Consider the following 15,305-nt stretch of genomic DNA (forward strand, 5'->3'; position numbering starts at 1 on the left):
TAAGAGCTACCTGATGCATCCTCTCGACTGTACTGCCCTCCTCTGGCCAATTTACCCTCATCTTCCAATACCCATTTCTAGCCCTCCCCCTTGTCCAAAGCCAGCAACCCCCAACCTTCTCACTTAATGAGGCTAATTTGTCCCTAAGGGTCTCAAATATATCTGGCATTATTCTTAGCTTACTCGATAGGGAAAAGAGTACCAATTAATTTCCTACAGAACTCAATACAAATCTTAGGCCCTCTGAGTACTTACCTATTGTAATTTCAGACATATCCTTGGTATCATTGGAAAAATTTTTCTTTGCACTTACAAAATATACTGAAAACAAGAGGCCCAGGGGCCACAGCGCTCACCTGAGCACATCAGCTAGAAAAAAAACACAGATCAGATCAGAACTGAAAGTTAATTTAAATTGGGGGGGGGGGTTTAAAAAATTTTAACCCCCAAGGGGATCATAATTTGAACGAACTAGAATCTACATTACCCGAGGATGATTCCATACAAATATTACTAATCCTGGCTTTGAAGTACTTGAAAAGAAGATTTAAAAAGGTTTCCCTATATATTTCAATGTAAAACTTTCGTCAGCTATTTTTGCCACACCCTTACCCCGGGGTCATGACTTGAACAAACTTGAATCTACACTACCTGAGGATAATTTCACATGAGTTTCATCTTTCCTGTTTTTAATGGTTCTTGAGAAGATTTCTCCTATATATTCCTATGTAAAACTTTGATTGGCCATTTTGGCTCCGCCCTACCCCCGCAGGTCATGACTTGAACAAACTTGAATCTACACTACCTGAGAATGATTCAACATAAGTTTCATCTTTCCTGGCCCAGTGCTTCTTGAGAAGAAGATTTTTAAAGATTTTTCCTATATATTCCTATACAAACTTTGAACAGCCATTTTGGCCCCGCCCTACCCCCGGGGGCCACGACTTGAACAAACTTGAATCTACACTACCTGAGGATGATTCCACATGAGTTTCATTTTTCCTGGCCCAGTGGTTCTTGAGAAGAAGATATTTAAAAGATTTTTCCTATATATTTCTATGTAAAACTTTGATCGGCTATTTTAGCTCCGCCCCACCCCCGGGGGTCATGACTTGAACAAACTTAAATCTATTCTACCTGAGGATGATTCCACACGAGTTTCATCTTTCCTGGCCCAATGGTTTTGGAGAAGAAGATTTTTAAAAGATTTTTCCTACGTATTCCTATGTTACACTTTGATCAACCATTTTGGCCCTGTCCTATCCCCCGGGTCGTGATTTGAACAAACTTGAATCTACGTTACCTGAGAATGCTTCCACATGAGTTTCATCTTTAATGACCCAATGGTTCTTGAGAAGATTTTAAAAAGATTTTTCTTATGTATTCCTATATAAAACTTTAATCAGCCATTGTGGCTACGCTCTACCCCCGTGGGTCATGATTTGAACAAACTTGAATCTACTCTACCTGAGGATGATTCCACATGAGTTTCTTCTTTCTTGGCCCAGTGGTTCTTGAGAAGAAGATTATTAAAAGATTTTTCCGATAAATATCCTATGTAAAACTTTGATTGGCCATTTTAGCCCCGCCCTACCCCGGGGGGTCATGACTTAAACAAACTTGAATCTACTCTACCTGAGGATGATTCCACACGAGTTTCATCTTTCCTGGCCCAGTGGTTCTTGAGAAGAAGATTATGTTAAAATGCCATTATTATTTTTTAAAAATCATGATTATCACCCCTTAGAAAAGGGCGTGGCCCTTCATTTGAACAAACTTGAATCCCCTTCACCCAAAAATACTTTGTGCCAAGTTTGGTTGAAATCGGCCCATTGGTTCTGGAGAAGAAGATGAATATGTGAAAAGTTTACGACAACGACGACGACAAAGACAACAACAGACGGCGGACAAATTTTGATCAGAAAAGCTCACTTGAGCCTTCGGCTCAGGTGAGCTAAAAATATAGGGTCCCATGGCGTTTATAGGTCAAAATGGCCCTTTTCCGCAACTTTGAGAGATCAGCAGTAAATAACATGTTATGTCAAAAATAAACCCCCACTCCTCAAACTTCCCCTGCCGTTTCTATACTTTCTATAATATTTCCCCATTCCATCATTCATTTCAAACATTAATATTTTTACTTTAAAATTAAGATAATTACTTACCTGAATTTAGCCAATTAGATAATGCCTACCCATTCAGTACTCGACTCTACATGCACCACAAATAAAGCCATGTGCACATCCGAGGTTTGGTACTCTCACTCCTATACTCATATTGTTACCTACCTTGGAATTAGTCAATTTAGTAATTTTTAAAGACTTTACACTTACCCGAGTACATGTATGAAATTTGAGTCCTGCAACCTCAGCGTCTTGGATACTGTGACCTTCTGAACTGATGACACCCTACTGCGGCCAACTGTGTTAGACTAAGATAATTACTTACCTGAATTCAGCCAATCAGATGATGCCTACCCATTCAGTACTCAACTCTACATGTGCACATCAGAGGATTTGGTACTCTTATTGAAAGAAAGCAAAGAACCAAAGAGCCATAGCTACCTTACAGACGATTCGGCCTACTCAAGTATTAAAAGAAAATCACTTGTTTCTATTTATAGATTATACACAAAGCTTTTCAATTCAAAATCAAACTCCATGTATGTAATCATTTGTGAACCAGTGTTATATTTTGAAAGTTGCAAGTCTGTTGCATGACAGTAATTTTACTTGCTCTAAACAAGATTGTTTGAAATTTTAAAAATAATACAGGCTAACAGCTATGACTTTGGGTTATTAAAATAGTTTAAGACTGTTTTCCCCAAAATACTTTCAATATGCAATGTTGTATTAAATATCTCTTTTAAAAATTATTTATACATGTATTTATAAAATGAAAGAAAACATAGGAAAATGCACACAGAGAAAAAAAAAATCAAAATTAAGTAACACGCACTGTGAGACTTGTACTCAAGATTGTTATGTCATCAATCCAGCATTTTTTTTTTTAATCTTTTATGCAATGTTGTATTATACATATCTTAAAAATTATTTAAACATGTATTTATTAAATAAAAGAAAACAAAGGAAAATGAACCATAGAAAAAAAAATGAAATTGTAATTAAGTAACGTGCACTGTGAGACTCGAACTTACGATCGTTATGTCTTCAGTCCAGCAAACATACCACCACGCCAAGAAGTCTTGATAACCAAATGGATAAAATTGAGACAGATGTGTTTTTCTGGTTAAGGGTGGTCTTTTCCTACAGTTTGTCATTGTTTAGGGGGGTACCTCAGTATTTACTACATTCTCCATATAAACTGAACAATTTTTATAACTATTATATTAGGGAACTATTAATAATTGAGTATTATTTTTGTGTGAGTTGCTTTAAGGCATGTATAAACTAACATTGTATGACAAAATTTTGGTTAAGAAAAGTATTTAAACAAGAGGCCCATGGGCCTTATAGGTCACCTGAGCATTATGCAACAACTTTCCAGTGATTGAATTTGATTCATGTTTTAATCCAGATGCTATGGCATTCACAATTTTGAAATAGGCACCATTGATCATCATAACAATACACTTAGCAGTTGCTTAGTTTGTTTACTTAATACCCATAGGCAGGGTAGGGGAACAAAAAATGCATTTCAAGTAATCAGCAATATTCAGCATGATCAGTAATGCCCCAATCACACATGAACCCCTGACCCTTAGGCCTAGATCCACACATTGCACAATTTTTGAAAAGGCACCCTTGCTTTTCAAAAATATTTGATAAATACCAAGGAGCAGATTTCAAACAATTCATCCAGTTTCAATATATAAGTACAGCCCCCCCCCCCTCCTTTATGGTACCCCTGACCCTGGGGCCTTGAAATTCACAATTCTGGAAGATTAGGACCCTTACTCATCATAACTACATAGGTAGTTCATCTGCTTAATACCAAGGAGCAGAGAAGAAAACTTTCAAAGATTTAGTGTATTTTTATTGTATAATCAATAAAGCCCCACCCTATCACTAGAATCCCTGACCCTGGGGCCATAAAATTCACAATTTTGGAAGAGGCACTCTTGCTCATCATAACTATGCACTTATTTTGTTTATTTAATACCCAGAAGCAGAGAAGATTTTCAAAGAATAAATGCATTTTCACTATATAATCTATAGAGCCCCGCCCTAACACCTGAACCCCTGACCCTGGGGCCATCAAATTCACAATTTTGGTAGAACCACTCTTGCTCATCATAACAAAGCACTTAGTTAGTTAATTCAATACCCAGGAGCAGAGAAGAATATTTTCAAAGAATTCATGTAATTTCACTATATAATCTATAGAGCCCCCCCCCCCCTTACACCAGAACCCCTCACCCTGGGGCCATAGAATTCACAATTTTGGTAGAGACACTCTTGCTCATCATAACTATGCACTTATTTAGTTTATTTATTACCCAGGAGCAGAGAAGAAGATTTTCAAAGAATTCAAGTATTTTCACTATGTAATCTATAGAGCTCCCCCCCCCCTTACACCAGCACCCCTGACCCTGGGGCCATAAAATTCACAATTTTGGTAGAGGCACTCTTGCTCATCATAACTATGCACTTAGTTAGTTTATTTAATACCCAGGAGCAGAGAAGAAGATTTTCAAAGAATTCATGAAATTTCACTATATAATCTATAGAGCCCCGCCCTAACACCAGAACCCCTGACCCTGGGGCCATAAAATTAACAATTTTGGTAGAGGCACTCTTGCTCATCATAACTATGCACTTAGTTAGTTTATTTAATACCCAGGAGCAGAGAAGAAGATTTTCATAGAATTTATGTATTTTCACTATATAATCTATAGAGCCCCACCCTAACACCAGAACCCCTGACCCCGGGGCCATGAATTTCACAATTTTGGTAGAGGACTCAATGCTGATTACAATCATGCAAACAGTTTGACTGCTTGATGTCCAGGAGTAAAGAAGAAGATTTTTAAAGATTGCACTAATTTTAGTGGTTTTTGCCCCACCCCCCAGGCCCCAGGGGGGCAGGGCCCATGAAATTCACAATTTTTGTTCCCCTTCACCCATAGATGCTATATGCCAAATTTGGTTGAAATTGGTTCAGTGGTTTCAGAGAAGAAGCTGAAAATGTTCAAATGTTAACGCACGACGCACGACGCACGACGAACGACGAACGACGACGGACGAAAAGTGATAGCAATAGGTCACCTGAGTTTACTCAGGTGACCTAAAAATCACTACTAGAGTAGGCGAAAGTGACTATCAAATGAGCTATGGCTCTTTGATCTTAAATGGGCGACCAAAAAAAAGTTATTGGGAAAAGCCAGAAAATTTGTGGAAGGAAGAATGACAGACAGACAGACAGAGTGATTACTATAGGGCACCCACTAATCATTGTGGTGTCTTAATTAAAATTGAAATTCTGTAAATTTTATTAAAAACTACTCCTTTAGTTGCAATCTTATTGCAATATGTATATTGCCAGAAAAAAGTGACTTAATCAAGGATTATTATTCTAATTGCTGTTTTAATGTTTGAAGAACAAACTGCTACTTTTCTGTTAGTTTGTTATAAGTATAAACCAGTAAAGCTACAGTCTCAACAGACACTTACAAGCCCTTCGGGCTTGTAAGTAGGGTACCTGTTCAATTTTTTGTGAAGTATTTAATCATCAAAAAGTGGTGTAATGAGCCTCCTTTCACACGTATGTTTGATGAAATATTTAATAAAATTTTCCTTTTCAGTTAAATATCTTTATCATGTTTATATCTTGCAAATAAACCCTCTCGAAATACTACACTGTACTACATGTTAGACATTCATCAAAACTTTATGTTGATATATTACCTTCAATTTGTAGATGTTTTCTATCTTCAAAACATCTAGACTTTACTGCATGGAAGTCTGATCATTGAAAATGGATGTGGAATCTAATCTTGATCTCAACGAAGATTTCTAAACACAATAAAAACACAAATATTACAAACATATAATACTTGATATCACATAATTTCAAGACTATGGTCTTCTTTACAAAGATATTCCCTTCTTAATTATTAATAAAAAAAATAATATGTCATTCCAACAATGTCAATTGGTCTGTTAACCATAGAAAAGGTACCAAAATTCGAATTGAATATAGAGAAAAATCTAAACTTAGTATAAGGACCAATGACTTTGAAATAAAGTTTATGTCTGATAATAGATTGACTAGATCCATTTCTCATCAAGCAAGATGAAAAGTAAATTCTGTTCAAAAAAATGTGAACTAAAAATTAGTCTGAACTTTTTTCATTTTATTGATTTCTCACATGAATTTCAATGGCTTCGTGATAACTGAAAAACAATGATTTTTTGTGCACACAGGCTTCCAGAGAACCAGTAACATATACATGATCTAATATTGTTCCACCTTCTGTTGTGTAAAAGTGCACTAATTGCATAAATCCCATTGATTCAAAAAACGTTTGTATGGGTCCTTGCACTTTAGCATCTTCATTCATGTCACCAATAATAATCAAGTTGCTAAAGCGTTTCTTGTAAAAATCCACCACTTTTTGCAATGTGTCGAGAAAACTGTTTACAGGCAGTACACTTGGTCGGTAGAGCACAATGATTGCAATATCCTCCTCATGTATTTCTACAGTTAATCCCTCTACATTCTTGTATTCTAAAGCATTGATCAAGATTGTCTCATTTGTTTTCTTCTTGTACACGCCAACCCCACCACCTTTAGCTGTTTTCAATCTTGTCATCACATCTTCACTATCATTGTAACACTGGTTACGTGCAATATGGTGAAAGTCAAACCCTGAAATTTCAATATCTTGAATGTTCTCATGTTCTCTCAGCCATGTTTCTGTTAAACATACAAAATCAGCTTTCATTAACCTGTTGTCACAATTCATCTCCTGAAAGTGTCCTCTCAAACTCTGTACATTAAACAAAAGAATTGTTTTGTAATTTCGAAACTTTGTTAAATTGCATGTCCATTCTTCATCTAAAATGTATCTCTCCATTCTATTGAGGGCTAATTTCACATCTAAATCAGCATAAATTTTTTTCTGCAGGACACTTTCATCATTTGTCTCAATGAAAAGACCATCTTTTGAAGTTACTCGGCTGATGGCAACATATGCTTGACCAGGAGAGAAAGTCCGATCTAAATTCACAACAACATTCTTGGCAGTCATGCCTTGAACTTTATGTGCTGTGCATGCCCATGACAGTTTCAGTGGAAATTGATGCCTGACAACACTCTTTATATTTTTCTCATTTATCTCTTCCTCGACTCTTTTAATTGGGACAATATTTCCTTTTGGTGTTTTCTTCCCTTGTATTTTACCAATACTGGAACTATCAAAAATGACTTCAACTACTTCTACTGCATGTGCAGGCTTTGTTCTTTTAAACATAAAACTTGAAATATATCCCATTGCACCATTCACTAGTCCATCCTCAACATTTACATTTCGTGTTAGCATTACTCTTGCATTCACAGCCAAAAGTAAGGAAGCAGAGAGACCATCAACTCGGGTACTAACTAAAGGTTTGTCACGTAAAGTTAATTTTCCTGTTGTTTTGTCTTTCTGATAATCATCAGCATGCACTTCAATTAATTCCTCACAATTCCCATGCAACATTTTAAGATTGTATTCATTTGCCTCTTGGTTTGTAGAATAAACATGAAGAACATCATCTGGTCCTTCTCTGATGCATTCCCGCAGTGTTTCCAATGCTTCATCTGATAAGGGTTCTTCACATGTTCGAATACGCAGTGAATTCAGAACAGTTGCAAATGCTTTATCTTCACGTTGTCGCATTATTTCGTCCAACTCCACAATTTTGAAGAGATCTAGCCAGTAGTCAATTGGATATGAACCATTTTCTTTATACAACCTCTCATCTTTTCGCTGTTTAACAGGTGGAAGTTGATAAAAATCTCCAACTGCTATCACAGATACGCCACCAAATGGTTCTTTACACTTTTTTATTTGGACAAGTCGTTCATGAATGTAATACAAGAGTCTTTTGTACACCATGGAAACCTCATCAATGACCAAAATCTGCAAATGTTCTAGTCTGGTTCTTATCCCACTCAAACTTTGTTCCTTCAAGGGTTGATATGGAATTGGTAAAGCTTTTGTTAAAGAAAACACATGATGTATGGTATTTCCTCCAATATTGAATGCAGCTGTTCCTGTAAATGCTGTGAGAATCACTGATACTGCATTTGGAGAAGGCAGTGATTTTTCAAAGAGACGAGATGCTTCGTAGTGTATTGTCTTAATCAGATGGCTTTTCCCTGTCCCTGCTCCTCCAGTTATAAAAATGTACATAGGTTTTACATTGTCTCCAGATATTTTCTTGATACACCATTCATGAACAGCATAAAAAATCAGCTTCTGTTTGTCATTCAAACTGCACAGTAAAGGTAGCATCTCTTTTCTGGTGGTTTGAGTTTCCCTTAAATGATATATAGCATCTTCAGAACCACTGCACTCAATTTCATTTGTGACCTCTGATTCTGTATTCTCCTGCTCATTTCTTGATTTTTCATTCAAACATTCTCTTCTATTCAATTCTGTTTCTGGACATAAACTTGCCCATGCGTCCTCTGGTTCACCAAGCATTTCTAATGCATCCTGGGCATTTTCAATATCATCCTCACTTTTTGAAAAGTAAGCATGATTACTATCCACTATGTTTTTTACTTTTTCTAAGTTTGTGTTTGGTTTCACTCTCACATGTCCACTCTCATAAAATGTCTGGTACAAATCAAATCCAGTTGGTCTCAACTGATTCAGATTCCAGTATGGAAGAAAAAGTTGTAGCAGACACTGATAATATTTCTCAGGTGCATTATCTCGATGGAATCTTGGATATCGTATAACAGCAGGTTTGCCTCTACTTCTCTTTTGAATGAAACCCTTTCCATTTCTCAATTCATACACACCATCTTTTTTGCCCTTAGGAATCTGAGATTTACTAAGCACTCTGTACTCTGAACAAAATTCAGCGAGACACATTTTATGGAAAAGATTTAACTCCGGACGGTTTTCATATCTGTCCACAATATTTGTCATCCACATACTATCTTCTTCATCATCATTGTCATCTGCTATTAAATCATTTTCACCAACCTCAACTTGCTGATTCTTTTTTATTTGTGCAAGAGGCTTACTCAAACGAGTTGGATTTTCCCCAACAGGTATGAAAATGACTTTTCGTGAACTTTCTTTCATCTTAAGATTGCACACCCTGTATACTGCTTCCTGTGCACTGACCTCTCTGTGATTTAGATAAGCTGATCCTACCCTCTTGATGGTATCATGTGCACTCAAATTTCCCTCTGCTGCTTCTATTTGAGTTTGCTTTAATAGCATTCCCATTTCCCTCTCAGACTTTGAAATGTATGATATAATGTAGACAATGCAGCTGAAAGGGTCCAATACATACTGTATATCCATATTAGCATCCCAGCTTTTGAGCAGACATGGGTTGTATTGATTTGTCCACATTTCTGTTGGATTTCGTTTCAAAACTGTCGTTGTTTTAGAGGCCAATACTCTGTGTGCTTTTTCATACAACTCCTGTGATAGGTTAATATTGCTAAATATCGCCTCTGTTGTTTTACATGCATTAGCATCATCCACTACTTCATTCCACACCTTCAACAAAATCTCCTTTGCTTGCACACTTCCTAACTCGCTACTTGAATCATCCACATTTTGTTCCAATTGTCTTGAAATGAATGTGCACTCTGAAGGCGGTCTTGGAAAATTGAACCTACATTCTGTTCCTTTCTTCCTACATGATTTTGAGTGTCCTTTGCTGTGTTGTTGTACATCCAATACAATTTGTCTAAGTTCTTGGTCAATGTCCTCCGATGGCAGAGCACATGTAATATGCCTATCAATGAAATGACAAACAGTCTCCTCACTGTCCTCATCTAATTTTGGAGCATTCTCAACCCAGTACAAGCAGTGCATATGAGGAGAACCCCTCTGCTGAAACTCAACTCGTACAAAGTAATCTACAATAGTTCCTATGGGTTTTGCTGGTGACATTATTACATTGTTCTGGAATATATGGAACCTATGTTCAAACATTCTAGCAACCGTTACAGGATTGCTTCTCAGAATTTCACTTTTTTCAGACCAATCTAGATCAGAGGGATTTCTATTGTCATTCATATGTAGCATTATTGAACCCAGTATTTCATTCCACCTGAATTCTGCTGCAGAAAAAGAACAAAACCATGTGGGGATTCCAAGTTGTCGAAGCATAGCAAAAAGATCTTTTTGTGTACTTGACCAATATGCAGGTGTTCCTCTAATTGGTTGCATAAATCGCATAGCCTCATCACTCTTAAGCAGTCTTGCAAGCAGAACAGGATTTTGTAACATTTCTGACGTGACAGGTATCCCTCCATCAAGTTTCGATACAGACTTGCGAATTGAAATTTGTGTTTTCTCAATTACCTGGTTCAATTCAGATAAGTACTGACAAAAGAAAATGTAATTGGTATCCTTTGCAAATCTGTTATCTGCATTCATCAGTCTGTTGTTAAAATATCGAGAAAGGGTAATCCTTACATCTCGACTTTCATTCCATGAATATTTTCCAGTAGGAAATAAATGAGGAAAAGTTTTTGCTTCATTGCCCTCCTCTTGCAACATTCTTACTGGATTCTGTCCTTCACCTGGAGCAAGATTGTAAACATCATCAAAGTAGTGATCAAGAACTTCTTGCGCAATATCTACAGGCTGTAAACAAGTATCTGTGGCAACTTCTTGAATTACACTATTCTGTTCCTCAATTATTTCTTCATTGTCTAATGCTTCTGCCTGGCTGAATAAGTTACTTTGGTCATTATCCTTCTCCCATGTTGTGTTGATTTCAACATCATGATACCACTGATTGTTTTCTTTCAGGTAGTTGAGAGCAATTTTCACGTGATTTGGATTTACAAACTGATATTCATAATATCCCTTGTATGACAACTTTCGTTTCAGTTTAACTCGTAACACGAGATTTTCATTTTCATTCAGAGGTAAACTGCTTGTTTTTTTAATGTTTGATGGCACACATACAACAGGTCCATGTACATTTTGTTGGCCACCTTTTGGAAGCATGGTTACTTTCATGAATGGTATATGCAGAGCAATTAAATGCTGCTCTAAAGTATTCAGGCTATTGAGTTCTGGTGGAATATCTTCCAAACACATTTTATTGAAAGCTGCTTCAGCCGGAACATTTCCACTTAAAATTTTTCTATGGCATGTAAAACAAATCCATGTTCTTGCTTTGGGACAATAAGGAGAACATCCAGATGCACAAGTATGAACATATTTCTTATCAATGCATAAATTTGCAACATGATCTGCCTTTATATTTTTCTCATACATTTGAAGCGTACATCCTTGTACCTGATTTTCAAACAAAAGGCGATGGCAGCAGCAACATACATATTCAGGTCCATGTCCAACACAATTTTTAAATGATTTCACTACTTCATCGATATTTTCAAGCATTTCATACAAGGCTTGTCTTTGTTTTTGTACCGATTCCTTTTTCTGTTCCTTTGTTTCTGCACTGGAATGATATTTAATTTTACTGGCTTTTTTAACCTTCTCTTGATGTTGTTTGTTTGTTTTATACTTTTGTCTGCCTCTTTGTTTAACTTCCTCTTTATGGGTATGATTTGTTTTATACTTCTCTCTGCTCCTTTGTTTGACTTCCTCTCTGTGTGTCTGGTTTATTTCATACTTCTGTCTGCTTCTTTGTTTGACGTCTTCTTTGTGTGCGTTGTTTGTTTTATACTTCTCTTTGCTTCTCTGCTTGACATCCTCTTTGTGAGCCTGGTTTGTTTCATACTTCTGTCTGCTTCTTTGTTTGACATCCTCTTTGTGGGTCTGATTTGTTTCATACTTCTGTCTGCTTCTTTGTTTGACATCCTCTTTGTGGGTCTGATTTGTTTCGTACTTCTGTCTGCTTCTTTGTTTGATGTCCTCTTTGTGTGCCTGGTTTGTTTTATACTTCTCTCTGCTTCTTTGTTTGACATTCTCTTTGTGAAGCTTGTTTGTTTCATACTTTTGTTTACTTCTTTCTTTCACTTTTTCTTTGTGTAGCTGGTCAGTTTTATATCTGTTAATACCTAGTTGTTTTGAATTTTCACGATAGTTTTTATCATTTTTGTATCTTTTCTTAGCATCTGCAATGCATTTTGTTTTAAATTTTGGGTCTGTTCTGTACTTCAAGTTTTTCCTCAACAATTTCTTTTTTTCAGCACTAACATCTGAAATTTTGTATCTTTCATTTTGTAATAAAATGCATTCTTGTTGTCGTTTCTTCTGGTTTTTCTCTGTATCAATTTCTCCTCCATTTGTAATGGATGTAACAACATTATAATGATTTTGATTTATATGATCTAGATAAATGCCCCTCTGTGAGAACATGTTTTCTTCTGAATTCACCATTTGTCCAGAATAAGTGACCCATCTGTTCTGTGAGTATGTATGAATTTCACTTTTCAGTAAATGGGATAGTGCTAGAATCTCTACTTCAGTTGCCCACTTTCCATCCATGAGCATGCCCGACACAGAAATGTGGTTTTCTACAGAATTTTCACCTGACCTTAAGAAAGATGTGAAAAGTAAACCATTTTCCAACAGGTGATTGCATATTGCTAAACGTATTGTCTGATGGTAGTCTTGCTTTCCCGTCAAACAGAATGAGATTGCTCGAAAGAAACAATTTCCATCTGGCTCAACTGGTACAGTGCTCTTTGGTACTGTAATTTCCTGTCCATACTGATGTTGATTTTCACACTCATTCACAGAAAATGGTATTCCAAAGATTTCACATAGTGTTTTCTTTTGATCACATGAAAGTGGTAAAAATCTTATCTGACGGTTCTCACTCCCAACAAATTCTACCTCATCATCATTTTGTAGCTGTCGAGCTGAACATTGCACTCCAGTTATTTCACACTCAATTGCTTCAGTATAACCCATTGACCTAGCTAAAGACAGAACATGATTGCATAAATCTTGAACGGATTCGTACAAAACTCGTGTACTTCTACCGTTTACACTTTGAAAACCTGCAGAAGACCTTGAGTGGGAATCAAATGTGAAAAAATTATTGTGTGATTTCCCTATCAAAAATGTATTTCCGCCAAAACATACAAAACACCCATCACTGTCATCAAGGGCTATTTGAAGTGCCTCTGACAATTCATGAGCATTGAATTCAGCATAATCCAGTACTACATTTGCTAAGTTTATCAGAGTTGGTAAAGACTCGTTTGCTTTAAACTCATACAGTCTACCAAAGCATTCGAAAAACTGAGGCAACTCACTTACTAAAAGGTATCTGCTTGCAACTGTAGAACTGCACTGTAAATATGAATACAACTCATCTCCTGTTGCCAATATTTTGTTCATATCTGCTGATTGCCATTGTTCACAATTCTTCAGTTGATGATATGCCAGTGCTGTTAAAGAGTTAGCTACACACTGAGTTCCAGCATTTTCACCAAACATTGGATCTCCCTGATGAAATGAGCCTTGAACAGACAAATTCTGATTTCTCAAACATTTACCTTCACTTGCTCTAACATCTTGTCTATATACCTGGACAGATTCTTTAGATTCTCTATCACAAATTTCTGATTTCTTTTCAAATTCTGATTTCTTTTCAAATTTCTCTGATTCCTCTATCATTTTCTTAGTTTCTAATATATTTCCTTTGTTTTCCTCTACATTTCCTTTATTTTCCTCTACATTTCCTTTATTTTCCTCTATATTTCCTTTGTTTTCCTCTATATTTCCTTTGTTTTCCTCTCTGTGCCTTACATCTTTTTTTAAAGCCCTGCTGACCTCTTCCCCCTTGGGAGGTATCAGCTGCGCCTGACCTGCTGAACCAGACATCATCCAAATGTCCGATTCAGGTACTCTCGGTGGAGTACAAACCCGCGCTGGGGAGTCAGGGGATGCTACCTTGTCCTTTGGGACAATCAGACGACTTCCCCGAGGAGGTGACAACCTCGGGGCTGAGTGCATTTTCTCACTAGGAGAGGCCTGCACCCTGGCCAAGGGTTTTAGCGAAGTAGGTGGCAACCCTATAGAGCCACACTCTGAACCAGGAGCAGCTGCATCCACTGTCAGTGTTTCTTCTAATGGAGGATCAGGGCAGGACTGAAGTCTCTTTTGCCTCTTCCTCATAGCATCCCTCTTGCGCTCTTTACTGCCAGTGAGTGACTTTCTCTTAGGCATCTATCAAAAAATTAACTCATTAACTAATATGAGATGTTTGTAAAATATTATGCTCCCCTCCCCCCAAATTGGAATTCTTCCAAGTCCAAGGGGCATAAATCTGTCAACAAGAGGCCCACGGGCCTTATAGGTCACCTGAGTATTGTTTTCTATATATATTTCTATATAAAATTTTGATTGCCAATTTTGACCGCGCCCTACTCTCGGAGGTCAAAATTTTAACAAATTTGAATCTACACAACCTAACAATGATTCCATAGAAATACTAGATGTTGTCATGAGACAGTAATACTGAGACAGTAATACCCGCACTAAAGTGTTTGCCTCTAAATACATACTCGTACATATTGGGCGGCTTTCCAAGGAAAAGTCAAAATAATTCTAAAATTTACACAAACATGTATATATTCGTTAAATTGACTATGAAAATTCTCAGACCCTGTGACATATACTCAGAACCTCTTATAATATGTATTTTACATGCTTAATTCATTACCACTTTGAATTTAATTAATGACATAAATTAGATTTTGATAAATGTTTTGCTCATAATAGGACCTTTTAAAATTTACAAATCCCCCCCCCCCCCCTCAACACCACAAACACACAGCACATACCTTTTTTAGAATAGGCTTAGAGATGAAAAAGTTTTGATAAAACTTCATTTGTTATGAATTAATTTAAAATTTGTTCTTGTACTATACATGTTAACATGGTTAACATGTGAACTCCTTTTGGAAAAATTCTACATTACATTGGGTTGCATCATCCATTATCATATTTTTAGATTAAACACCATTCAGCCTACCTCTGTCGATTCCCACTTCATCTAATAAGGTGACTGAATCGATGAAGGTTTGCCAAATGGGATAGCATTAGCACATGCTGCAGTCTGGTGTGTATTGGATTAATTCATTTTGTGTTATAATTGGATTATATTTCATGAAGTTGACGAGACCAGTATGACAGTCAGTAAGTACAAGTTTAAGTATAGTGGGGGTAA

At 36.6% G+C, this 15,305-nt stretch overlaps 1 protein-coding gene across 1 annotated transcript; it reads right to left on the minus strand.

Annotated features, from left to right (window-relative positions):
- Positions 1–6,316: 6,316 nt before the first annotated feature.
- On the minus strand, positions 6,317–14,302 carry LOC134277013 (uncharacterized). The gene is made up of 2 exons (XM_062759289.1): positions 13,942–14,302; positions 6,317–13,806 (listed from the first exon to the last, which is right to left on the minus strand). Exons 1-2 carry the CDS (start codon positions 14,300–14,302, stop codon positions 6,317–6,319), a joined length of 7,851 nt encoding a protein of 2,616 aa, XP_062615273.1.
- Positions 14,303–15,305: the final 1,003 nt, after the last annotated feature.

The sequence above is a fragment of the Saccostrea cucullata genome, unplaced genomic scaffold (assembly GCF_032062105.1).
Source record: "Saccostrea cucullata isolate Sc308-1 unplaced genomic scaffold, CSIRO_AGI_Scuc_v1 ctg15485, whole genome shotgun sequence".
In the NCBI taxonomy this organism is placed as follows: Eukaryota; Metazoa; Mollusca; class Bivalvia; order Ostreida; family Ostreidae; genus Saccostrea; species Saccostrea cuccullata.